This window comes from Sebastes umbrosus, chromosome 7, assembly GCF_015220745.1.
Source record: "Sebastes umbrosus isolate fSebUmb1 chromosome 7, fSebUmb1.pri, whole genome shotgun sequence".
Taxonomy (NCBI): domain Eukaryota; kingdom Metazoa; phylum Chordata; class Actinopteri; order Perciformes; family Sebastidae; genus Sebastes; species Sebastes umbrosus.
Window position 1 is genome coordinate 25426437 of NC_051275.1, and position 12435 is coordinate 25438871.

At 37.8% G+C, this 12435-nt stretch overlaps 1 protein-coding gene across 3 annotated transcripts in view; it reads left to right on the top strand.

Moving 5' to 3' along the window:
- Positions 1–749: 749 nt before the first annotated feature.
- LOC119491838 (mitochondrial intermediate peptidase-like) overlaps positions 750–12435 on the top strand; it is a 34216-nt gene continuing 22530 nt past the window's right edge. Inside the window, exons 1-16 of one of the 3 annotated variants that reach the window (XM_037776077.1) lie at positions 750–1023; positions 1117–1370; positions 1923–2096; positions 2901–2989; positions 3182–3268; positions 3401–3464; positions 3555–3737; positions 4275–4431; positions 4595–4643; positions 5715–5775; positions 6287–6339; positions 9405–9558; positions 9744–9821; positions 10544–10751; positions 11697–11806; positions 12058–12132. In XM_037776077.1, the coding sequence (XP_037632005.1) occupies positions 1221–1370; positions 1923–2096; positions 2901–2989; positions 3182–3268; positions 3401–3464; positions 3555–3737; positions 4275–4431; positions 4595–4643; positions 5715–5775; positions 6287–6339; positions 9405–9558; positions 9744–9821; positions 10544–10751; positions 11697–11806; positions 12058–12132 (1692 nt within the window). In that variant the 5' untranslated portion in view covers positions 750–1023; positions 1117–1220. Of the gene's footprint in view, positions 1371–1922; positions 2097–2900; positions 2990–3181; positions 3269–3400; positions 3465–3554; positions 3738–4274; positions 4432–4594; positions 4644–5714; positions 5776–6286; positions 6340–9404; positions 9559–9743; positions 9822–10543; positions 10752–11696; positions 11807–12057; positions 12133–12435 lie in introns of all 3 variants that reach the window. The other 2 variants (XM_037776078.1, XM_037776076.1) reach the window with 2 other exon arrangements.

A 12435-nucleotide genomic window follows, 5' to 3' on the forward strand; every position in this document is an offset into this window, starting at 1 on the left:
CTTCCTTTGTTGTCTTTATTTAAGTGTAAAATGATATTGCACAGTGAGAATGAATGAATGAATGAAATTCCACCTGAAAATATCAGATTATTGTCAGTTTTTACATACATATAATTATATATTATATAATAATTATTATAATATAATTTAAAATGAAAGAGACTTAGACATGATATCAGATATTTTATTAACAGACTGACTATTCCTAGATAACAGCTTTATAGATGATAAGTAGCTTTTGCATTCACTTTTGAAACAACTTAAGGAGAGTTTATTGTTTTCCCATTTGCATTTATGAATATGATATTTATCCAGAATAATAATTATGTTTACCATATCCAACACATTCTTTGAGACACCATCCAAATAAGGCAAGGCAAGGCAAGTTTATTTATATAGCACATTTCATGCACAAAGGCAATTCAAAGTGCCTTCACGTTTATAAAAGCAAGATAAAAGAGCACAAATTGCATCAAATAAAAGAATATAAAAGTATAAGTTAAAAGAAAAAAATTAAAAGGATAATAAAAAACAATCAAAAGACAGTAAAGTGAATATAAATCAAAACATGAAATAAATCAAATGAAGGATTGCCAGTTGCGATATTTAAGCAGCTGTAAAGATCCTGCCAAAACTGATAAAAAAATGTGACTGAAAAAGAGTGTTTGTTTTTTTGGTGCACGACATTTGACCTGCTTTTATTATGAAGGGGCTTCAAAAACAAGTACCATCCGACGCTTCTCCGTGACGTCATCACGTAACGTTAGCTTGCCGCACTTTCGACACATGTGACTTCTACAGTTTTTAGTTATTGTTATTTAGCGATATTAGATTAGAAAATGCAGCACCTTTCCGAATAATATACATCGTTTCGTTATCATCTATTTGGCATGAAGATATTTTATTAAATAGGTATTTAAATAAGTTATTTTTTAACGAAACTACCGCGTGCTACAGTCATTTAGATATACTTAGATAGCCAGTGAGCTAACATGTGAGCAGTTGTTTGTGTTGGCTTGACAGGTACGCACTTAACACATGACAACTAAACAGTTAGCGTTTCATATTCCCTGATGCTAAAGGTTTAGAGTATATTAACGTTGTTTTGATTTCCAGCTTTTGCAAACATTGAAGCTAAGGTTTAGCATGTCCTCTGTCAGCCTCTGAGCACCACCAGCTTCACCACACATCATCAGAGAGGACAGCAGATTAACTACAACATGTCTGGGTGTACAAGGTTACTTTACTTTGTGAAGCACAGAAGTTTATGGACGCATGTTGTTAGAAATGTGACAACATGGTCTCCAGTTGGAGCTGCTTTCAACACCAAACCTCACAGGAGACCTGTGAACCTGCTGGAGAAAAACCTGGTCTGTATTTTATTGTCTTAAAATGTGTCAACTCTGCTACATGAATTATCAAAGAGCTCGTTATCCTTAGAACATTTTAAAAGGAAATCATCATCACATTTAATTAATGATGTGTAATTATCTTTTGATATGTTTAGATATATTTTATTTTCTTCTGTACTGTTTTTTTATTATGTATTTCATTGTTTTTATTTGATTGTTTTCCATTGTTTGGTTTGGTTTTTCTGCACATTTTGTGTATTTTTTTGTTGTTTAACTTTTGTTGTATTTTTAAAATTATGTTAGTTTAGATCTTCCTTTTTGGTTATTGTTTTTTTTTTTCTCCTGGGGAGCCTGTGGCATTTGACCTCTCCTTACACATTTCTTGTTTTCTTTTCATTGACTGGATTTTGTGCAGTTTTATATATGTGCAAATAAATAAAATGAATGCATGCATGTTTCTCAATGAAATAATGTAAATAGAGATTGCATCAGTTGGTGGTAAAAAAATGTCATGACATTCCCAGTCTGTCTGTATATGTGTCTGAATGTTTGTTTGACCTCTGTTTGCAGGGTTTGTTTGGAGTGCCAGAGCTCAGCTGTCCTGCAGGCTTCCAGGCAGCCACAGAAACAGCTCTGAAGAACACACAGCATCTGGTGGACAAAGTGTGTTCTTGTCCTCCAGGGGTTGAGACAGTCGAGTCTTTTGACCAGCTCTCAGATGGGTTGTGTAAAGTGGCTGATCTGGTGAGTTCAGCACCCTCCAAATGTGCTAAAACGTTGCATTATAAACTGGCCTCTGCGTTTCTTACCTTAGCATTTAACACTTCTGAAACTTCTGTTGTCAGGTCCAGTTTCGTCCAACTCAGAACCAGCTCCAAAATTAGGCATCTCGTATCATCTTCTGATCTAGAAAGAATCATATCATCCAGGCTGGACTTACCCCTAACTAGGCATTTCTCAGGCTACCATTTCCTGCGAGAAATAGGCATTACAGTAACAGAATATTGATTCATATTTGATCAGCTCTGCCTAGTTAGACCGTTTGATCGGAGTTCCCGAGTGATTGACAGCTGCCTCCGTTGAATGAACAGCCAATAGGAACGCTCTCTCTCTGAAATGACCTGTGATTGGCCAAAGTCTCCTGTCATGGCTAGATTGACTCATGAGCCATGAGGAGGTGCAGAAGTCTAGTTCTCTCTCAGAGCGCTTGAATTACAATATGCTGAAAGGTTATTATGGAAATTTTGCCCAATGATGCCAAAAATATTCTACCTACTGCAGGTTTAATTTTGTTTAACATGTTTTTAAATTGGGTTTAATCTTGTTTCTATTTTAATGTTATTCTATTTCCACGTATATGCACATATGCTTATATGTGTAGGTATATATTTCTGTCTGTGTGACGCACTCCGGTGCAAAATTGTTTGCTTTTTAAAGTGCTATATACAGGCATATGAGATAAACTTGAAACTGTGCTGCTACCTACGACTCATGTATTGTGCATTGAGTTGAGTTGTAAGCCAACTGTCATTTTTCTTCCTATTGCAGGCAGACTTTGTTAAAGTAGCACATCCAGATCCAGCGTTTCGCGAGGCTGCAGAGAAGACCTGCATAGAGATTGGCACGGTTGTGGAGAAGTAAGAGGCATCTTTACGAAAATCTTTCAAAGCTGCACACTGCAAATAAACACCACAGCACATTTAGCTTATGATCAAAAAGAAAACTTGTGCAGTAATAATAAACAGTAATAATGCTGGTCATTAAAATATTTTTTTCTGCAAGCTTCAGTGGAGACAGATTTTGAGTTGCACTGTGGTTGTGTGTTTCAGGCTGAACACCAACGTTGAGCTATGCAAGAGCCTAAAAACATTGCTGGACAACCCAAACATTGTGGCTCAGCTGGACCCTGATTCAAGGTAATTTTACTGTCATCTTATTTAGTATATGGATATAGGATTTATTGTGTATCTTTTCCCATAATTATATCAATATATAATGATAATCTGTCCAATGATGGTAAGTTATTGATGTATTTCTGCCTTTTCTAGACGAGTGGCAGAGTTGTTCATGTTCGACTTTGAGATCAGTGGAATTCATCTGGATGACAAACTGGTGAGATAAAGACAAGTTATCAATAATACATAAACCTCTCCCCTGTACAGTGTAACAGATTTACTGAACTTGCTGCTCTTCTCTCTGCAGAGGAAAGAGGCAGTCGCACTTCACGTGAAGCTGTTGGATCTAAACAACGAGTTTCTGGTCGGCTCTCACCTGCCAAACAGAATTGCCAGGTCTGCGATTCCTGAGCATCTACACCTGCACTTTGCAGCTGAAGGAAGCTTCATCCAAGTCGGGGGATTACATGCAGATTCCTCCGATGACTTGGTATGTTCTTTATTTGGTCTATCACTGGAACATTTCTCCTTCTTGCTCAGCAGGTGGCGCCATTACCATATGTCAGATTATGGGACTGGATGTAAGGGCAGGTTTAAAATGATAGTAGCCTATTCTGTCCTGATGAGTCATACAATTCTCTTCCAAAATGCTAAGAGAAGTTTTGTGTGCATTTTTATTAATTAAATATTGGCTCCAGCCTCGAGTCAGCATTTGCTGAGCAGGGTGCCGTTCTGGTAGCTATAAAAGTATTCTCTCTCAAAGTTAATAACTTTAATTTTAATGTTTTTAATATTTCTGACACTTTAAGATCTTTATGTTATACACAGTTACAAGAACTTTATTTAATGCCAATGTTTCTCCTGAGGGAGGCTAAAAGCACCATCCAGACAGACGGTATATTGTGACACCCATAAACTCTTAATTAGCAGATTGTATTTTTCTTCTTCTACACTTTTGTGGATATGTTGCTTTTTCAAATATGATGTTGTATCATGAATTTTGCTCCGTCCTATCTTTCACTTGTAGGTGCGAGAAATTGCGTACAGGATTTACCTTTATCCAAATGCAGATTTGATGGAGTGTCTGGAAGAGCTGCTGAAATGCAGATACAAACTGGCCAAACTGGTGGGCTACGAGTCCTACGGACACAGAGCCCTGAAGGGAACCATGGCCAAAACACCAGGTTAATAAGAAGTCTCTTTGCTTCAGCATCAATACAGTTATCAATAGTCAGTTCTGTAACTGTATGGTTGTAATTGATGTTTCAGTATTTGCTATAGGATAATTGGTTACTAGTCTCAGATTGTTTCGCATGCTGCATACTTAATTTTTGTTACCCTTTGCAGAGACGGTGATGAGCTTTCTTCAGTTGTTAACAGACAAGCTGTCAGACAGGTACAGTCTACTCTTAAAATGTTCTGTTAAAGATGTGAAAAAATATTAAGCATCCAATGTTCTCTTAGATCAGTAGTTCTCAAACTGTGGGGTGCAGAGGCATGACAGGTGGGGCGTGCGTGACCGGGGGAAAATGTGATGCGCAATTAATGTTTTGACGTCAAATTGGCTCTTTATACATCAGACAGGTAGTCTGTAGGTTTACAGAATGGACAGATATTTAACAGGCACAAAAAGAAAAACAGACGATGCTTTGGAGACGAACAAGACAACGTGCTCATCTGACGGTAATCAAAAGAAAATATGACAAAGTAGGGCTGCACCGAGTAGTTTGAAGCTTCATTCATAAATTTGACTTTCTAATTGTTATTAAACTTACAGAAACATTAGCCTACCTTCCACCTTCACTTCCCTCCTCTCTCTCAAACACACACACACACACTGTGGGTATGTTACTTTAGTTAAGTGCTTATACTCCAGTTTGTTTGCATTTGGTAGCTGGAAATTTGTAAAGTCAGAGCCACCTTGTTGGGACACTTGAAGAACTTTGGTGCTCATTTAGAGATCAACCTTTTAATGTGTAGCTACTTTGGGTCAGGGGTTGAATTTCATGTCATATTGACCATACAACTGTCCTATGTTTGTCACTTTCCTGTGTTCCTGCAAAAAAACACCTGCAATATAACACTTTTGGATACTGATCACAAGTGTTCAGAAACGGTCTCATCCCATGCACTGACTGACTCCCTTTTGGTTATTCCTTTCATTGCTGATCCACCCACTCCATTGTTTGTCTTGTGTTAATCTTAGTTGAATGAATTGTTTCCTTGTGTGGACTCTCTCCTCGTCACATTCCCTGAGTCACCTTTTAACATCTGGATTCCTCAAACAGCCCAAAAATATACAAGTCAGGTGCAGCTGAGTCTTTAAATGACTTACAGGTATGAATGTGAGCCTGTCAAGGCTCTGGCCCCTTGACCCTGAGTAAAGATGGGTGGGTTCAGACTGGAACGAATGCCTCAAGTCAATTAGCTCATAACTTGTTTTTCTTTTTCTTTTTTTATCTCACAGAACCGCCAAAGACTTTAAGATGATGAAGAACATGAAGGAAAGACTCAACCCTCGTAATTCTGTGAGTGATTTCTTTATTTTTTTTGGTTCACAGTAGGGCTTTCACAATATCAGATTGTCACGACATGATTATCGTGGCCAAAAGAATTCACAATATCGATATTATTGCGATATCTATAGAAGATTTGAAAGAAATAACAATCAAAGTCATCTTTAACTGTGTTTATTGTGGATTTAGTCTCTTTTTTTTGGAAAGTTAATTACACTCAAAATGAGTGAACCGAGGTAGAGATTTAAGAGGCTTGTTTGTTTACACAATATTATCAAATGTGTATTATTAACATTGTATCAATATTTAATTTTTAAATATCACAGTTATCGTCAATACCGGTATATCGCGACACTCCTAGTTAACAACACATTCTTTACAGGTTTAAAGTGATGTTTGTTTTTTACATTAATTACTTTCATTCCATTTTAGATTCACTATAATTCAGTTTTGTTTATTTTTTTAGTGTCATTTGTTTGATATCACAAGTAAATAAAATACTCCTGGTGTTGTTGTTTTATAGGAGCTCATGCCGTGGGATCATCCGTACCTCAGTGGCGTCTTGCGTGCTGAAAGGTGAGTCGTTGATATCTCCTCATTTTTCCAGCCCGCTGTCATTTGATAAAGTCATCTTGATCAGTATCTTTGTTTTGGTTTTTAGATGTTTGTAATTTCATATTCCAGCGAGGTAGAAGTTGTTATTGGGTCTCCGCTCATCCTCAGGTGTCAGATGTTATAAAAGGTGTTAAGGGAGAAGCATGGGAGTTGTCTTAGTGTTCTAACCAACTCCTTTCTAATCCAGGACAATACGATCTGGTGTAATCTTCTACTTCAGTCTGTTGGTTTCATTTTTTAGTGTTTGTAGCTGTGGCAGGTTTATGTTTAGGCTCTGAATCCCAGTATTTGTTTTAGGCCCAGCATTACTTGTTGCTCCGTACAGCATTGCCATTTACTTCCAGTGCATTTTGCAGCTCCTTAAACATTTAACACAACATTATTGTGGTCAAGTTGTTACTCCTAAACATGAGGACTACACATTTTTTTCTCGTCTCTTGCTCTAGGGCTGCAACTAACGATTCATTTGATGTTGTTTCTTGATTAATCAATTAGTTGTTTGGTCTATAAAATGTCAGAAAATGGTGAAAAATGTCGATCAGTGTTTCCCAAAGCCCAAGATGACGTCCTCAAACATCTTGTTTTGTCCACAACTCAAAGATATTAATTTTACTGTCATAGAGGAGTAAAGAAACCAGAAAATATTCACATTTAAGAAGCTGGAATCAGAGAATATTTACTTTTTTGTCTTAAAAAATAACTCAAACCGATTAATCGATTATCAAAATAGTTGCCGATTAATTCAATAGTTGACAACTAATCAATTAATCATTGCAGCTTTATCTTGCTCTTTGCCTAATTTGACCTTGACAAACTATGCGGCATATGATTAGCGATGAGATTTCACTTTTTAACCCTATCAATTTGAAGAATCTTTTTCAATGTAGTAGTCACAGTAGTAATTGGTGAATAAAAATAGCATGTATTTTTCCCCTTAAAACCTGTATTTATGTGTCATTATCATATATTAATGTGACAAACTTTGGCAAAAATGCATCCTAGAGATGTATTTTGCAACCCAAACATTCACAGTTTCCAGCTTCCCCAAATGAATTTTATAACTCTGTAAATGGAAGATCTTTTGGTGTTGGACTGAAAGAATGGAAGACATCTGGAAATTGAATACAAAATTGTTAGTCACCGCCGCCCTTAACCAACAGCTGCTTCTATGTTGTAATAGTTGTTTTGATCTTGTTACTTGTTTTAATGCCTTTTATTAGATAGATCCAGCAGAGAGATAGCAGGAGATGAGGGAAGGGAGAGATGGGAAACAACATGCATCAGAGATCCTGTTACTGAAACTAGTTTCTCATTTCAAACTCCTTTTAAACGGTGATCATCTTTGGCAATCAGCAACTCAATCTTAAAAATTCAAGCTGCCATATTCATACGATTAGCTGTTATTAGTCCCATTGAGTGTCTTCAACATTTGACAGATATCTCCGTTCTTAATGAACTGCACTTTTCCCTCCCAGCGCTCACCAGAGTCTAATAAATAACATGACGGGCCAAACGTTCCAGAGAAGTTTTAAATAAAAATCTTTATTGCAGATATTATGAATCCCTCATGTGTCCTTTTGGATTTAAGCGGCCAGCAGATCGTGTGCGTAAACCATGTGTTGTTGGTGATTGTTCCCAGAGTCGATCTGCTGGCTTGACTTCCTCTCTGTCAGGCGGCCACACATTTCTAGTCTTCTCCTGTTTGTGGCTTTGGGCTCTGCTAGTTGGCAGGACATTTCTGAAGAGATTGAGGATGATTTCATTATAAAGCGGTTTCCTCTCTGAGCTGCTTCTGTTTTCTGCTACACACGCACGCACGCACGCACGCACGCACGCACGCACGCACGCACGCACGCACGCACGCACGCACGCACGCACACACACACACACACACACACAGACCCAACAGCTGTTAATCTCTCACAAAAAAATTCTATGTTGTGCTTTTTCTCTCTCCATCACTCACTCTTCTCGTTATCTCTGCTTATCCATCAGTAACCATTTGACCTGGAAAATGTTCAAGTCGTATAGAAATGAGGCACAGATTGTGTGTGTGTGGTAAACAGAGTTGTGCTCAGCAGCAGCAGCAGTCTGCTTTTCATCACTGATAATACACTAGATGTGGTGTTCAAGCTAAGCAAGTGCTTTGGTTTGGTGGTCTCTATCTAAAGTGCCTCATAGCAGCATGAATGCATCCATTTTAAGCATGGGTGCCCCCCCGCCCCCCCATGCCCTCCCCCTCGCCCTGAGCTAGGCCAGTCTTGTGGCTTTGTACCTCCAGTTGATATCACACATGTGTAATGGTCAGGGGAGTTTTAGCCAGACTGCAAGGAGACAAACATAGAAATGGTGCCACTGCCCCACCATCCTGAGATGTTCTGGGATTCAACATCTATGATGGATGGCTCCCAGCTAAAGACCCTGCAGCTGGTACCCTGGCGCTGGCGAAGTTGCAACAGGCAGAAATGCCTTGCAGGAACGCAAACCTGTCTCTAAGCTGGAAAAAATATAAATAAAATTATAAAATAAAAAAATAAAAAAATAAAAAATTATCATAAATTAAAAAAGTTTAAATTGATAATAATAAATAAATAAATAAATAAATAAAATTATAAAATAAACAAAAAAAATAGAATAAATTCAAATAATTTAAATTGATAATAATAAATAAATAAATAAATAAATACATGAATACATAAATAAATTAATAAATAAATTAATAAAATAAATTCACACACCAGATTCACAACATCTACTTATATCCCTGTGGTCCCGCCCCTACTTTAATTCACCCGCACAGGACAAATACAGAGTACATACTGTGTGTTTCAGTCACGTTTACAAAAGAGTAAATAAATAGAGTATGAAAATAAATATGTAATATGAATACAATAAAATAAAATGAATTAAATTAAGGCTGCAACAAAACAATTCAGGAGACAATATTTTCCAGACACTGTAATAATCTTCAGTCATATAAGACTTTTTAATAATAGAATCCTTTTGTTCTGTTTTGTTCATGGCAGGTACAACATAGAGCCCAGTCTGTACAGTCCGTATTTTTCTCTTGGTGCCTGTATGGAGGGTTTGAATAACCTCTTCACTCAGCTGTACGGTGTGTCCCTCATGTCCGAACACCCCAATGCTGGAGAGGTCTGGAGCGAGGACGTCCGCAAACTGGTAAATCTAACTAATAGTGCAAAAGGGATCAATGCCTTTTTGTATAATAATGTTGTTGTTTGAAGTCTGTTTTATGTCCCACATTAAACCAAATACAGTTTTCTACCATGTAAAGGTCTTTATTTCAAAGATCAAAGTTTTAAATACTGTGTTTACTGTGTCTTTATGTCTGTGTGTGTTCCCAGGCTGTGGTACATGAGACAGAGGGATTATTGGGATATATCTACTGTGACTTTTTCCACCGGCAGGATAAACCTCATCAGGTGTGCATACACACATCTACATAGTCTTTACAGGTTCATGTTAGTTTCTCCTCTGAAAATAGGGCTCTCCATATTTTAAAGTATCAGTGTGTGTAACATTTCGGGGGATCTATTAGCAGAAATGGAATATAATATTGATAACTATGTTTTCTTGAGTGTATGAACACCTGAAACGTTGTTGTGTTTTTGTTACCTTAGAATGAGCCGTTAATATCTAAACACGGAGCGGGTCCTCTTCATGGAGCCAACTCCCGTGATTCTACAGTAGCCCAGAACGGACAAACCAAACACTGGCTCTAAATAGGGCCTTTGTAGGGATGCACCGATACCGATACTGGACTGGATATCGGGGACAATGGGGCCGATCTATTCAATCAAATTCTATGTTTATATACTATGTACTATGTACATTATATACTGGAATTTAACTTCCTGTTTATGTTTTGTCCAATTTGTTGCTCATTCTAAACTAACGAAAACACGATTCTTAGTTTAATTTGATTATACCCAAACATAACACTGCAATGCCAATATCTGGTGTAATACAATATGCTGTGAAATAATCATCATTAGATGCCAGAAAATAAAAGGCACATTTAGAATCAGTGACATGCTCTTATGTTATTTTCTTAATTAAATCAGTGATTAGATATGCATCTACATTATCAATCTCACCTTCCCTGCCCACCACCACCCCCACCACCTCCTCTTCCTCCTCCCAGGACTGTCACTTCACCATCCGCGGTGGCCGCTTGTGCCAGGAAACGGGTGAGTACCAACTTCCAGTTGTGGTGTTGATGCTGAGTCTGCCCCACCCGACCAAGAGCGCCCCCACCCTGCTCACCCCGGGCATGATGGAGAACCTCTTCCACGAGATGGGACACGCCATGCACTCCATGCTGGGACGCACTCGCTACCAACATGTGACAGGTGAGGTGTTACGTCTACATAGAAACCACAAATAACCAAGTCAGACATGATGGAGGATTGTACACGTGTCATTCAGTAGGTGTTGTTCAAACAGAGGGTTTAGCAAATGTTTGACATTTTATGAGCTCTGTATCTTAAGATGATGGCTATGCAGTTCTCAAATGTCAAAAGCTAGACTTATATAGTTAGATATGGAGCTATAGGTTTTTCATTACAGTGTGGCGAATTGAAAATAGAGGTTAAATCCGATAATGTGAGCCCTGAGGAGAGCTTTAGATTATCCCTGGCTACCGAAGCTGTCATTCAATACTGTTTCACTTGTCAGGTAAAGCTGATGGATATCTTCTCCAGTAATTCAAGATCAAAAGTATTTATTTGACACTAATAACAGTATCTATTAACTCAACTTGAGGCTGTTTCCCTGGACTGGTAGACACCATGTTTACAGCTGTTAAGACATGCTACTTTAATTACATTTGTGTCTAAAAGCTCACAACAGTTGCATTACCTGTAACTTAATGCTATCTTTTTTTACTTCTCTTAATGTCTCTTTATATCAGATGTTGTGTTTGATATTCCATTTAAACCTCTGTGGATGGTTTAAATGACGTAGAGTACTGAGTAGGGCTGCAACTAACGATTATTTTCATTCTCGATTAATCTGCCGATTATTCTTTCGATTAATCGATTAGTCGTTTCGTATAAAATGTCAGAAAATAGTGAGGTCCATGGTCTTAAAATGTCTTGTTTTGTCGGTCCAAAACCCCAAGATATTCAGCTTAATGTGATATAAAACAGAGATAAGGAAGAAATCTGAGCTTAAAGCTGAAAACAGCATTTTCTGCCATTCAACGTTGATACGATTATCAAAATAATTTGCGATTATTGTTCAGTTCTGGTCCTTTGTTGTGTTCTTATATTTATGCTCTGACATCTGTCCTCTAGGAACCAGATGTGCGACTGACTTTGCTGAAGTCCCGTCCATCCTCATGGAGTACTTTGCCACCGATTATAGAGTCATCAGCCAGTTTGCACGCCATTATGAAACTGGACAGGTACGCCCAAACCCTCAGAATAAAGACCAATGTGAAGCACTATTAAACGTTACTCAATGGTTGTAGAGAGATATTTCCCAATACATCATAATTATAGTAATTGACATTTTAGCTTTGATGTTGTGAACTAAGATTGAGTCACATCGGTTGTTATCATGCCGACCTTTAAACTTGACTGAAACGGTTGGACTTGGATGATATGATGATGTCTTACTGTCTGGTTTCTTCTGTCTGTGTCATTGTCTACTCAGCGTCTGCCTGAGACTATGGTGGCTCGCCTGTGTGAGTCGAAGAAGGTGTGCGGAGCCGCAGACACCCAGCTGCAGGTACAATGTCCCAACCTCACACACATCAATTACCATTATATCTAAAAGTATGTTCCACTTTTACAAGAACACACAACTGCAGAAAGACGGTTTGTTGTGTGATGAACAATCCTTCAAGTACAAAAGCCTCCAGTCCTTTAATGTGACTTTATATTTATTGACTTGATTAAACCATACATGGACTTTCTTCTCCAAGATACAAAATCATTGCATTATATGATATCAATGAATAAGACAAAGAAAATGCAGTAACATAATAATCATATGTAAATCCAAAAGCAATATTCTTATGAGGGAAAAAAA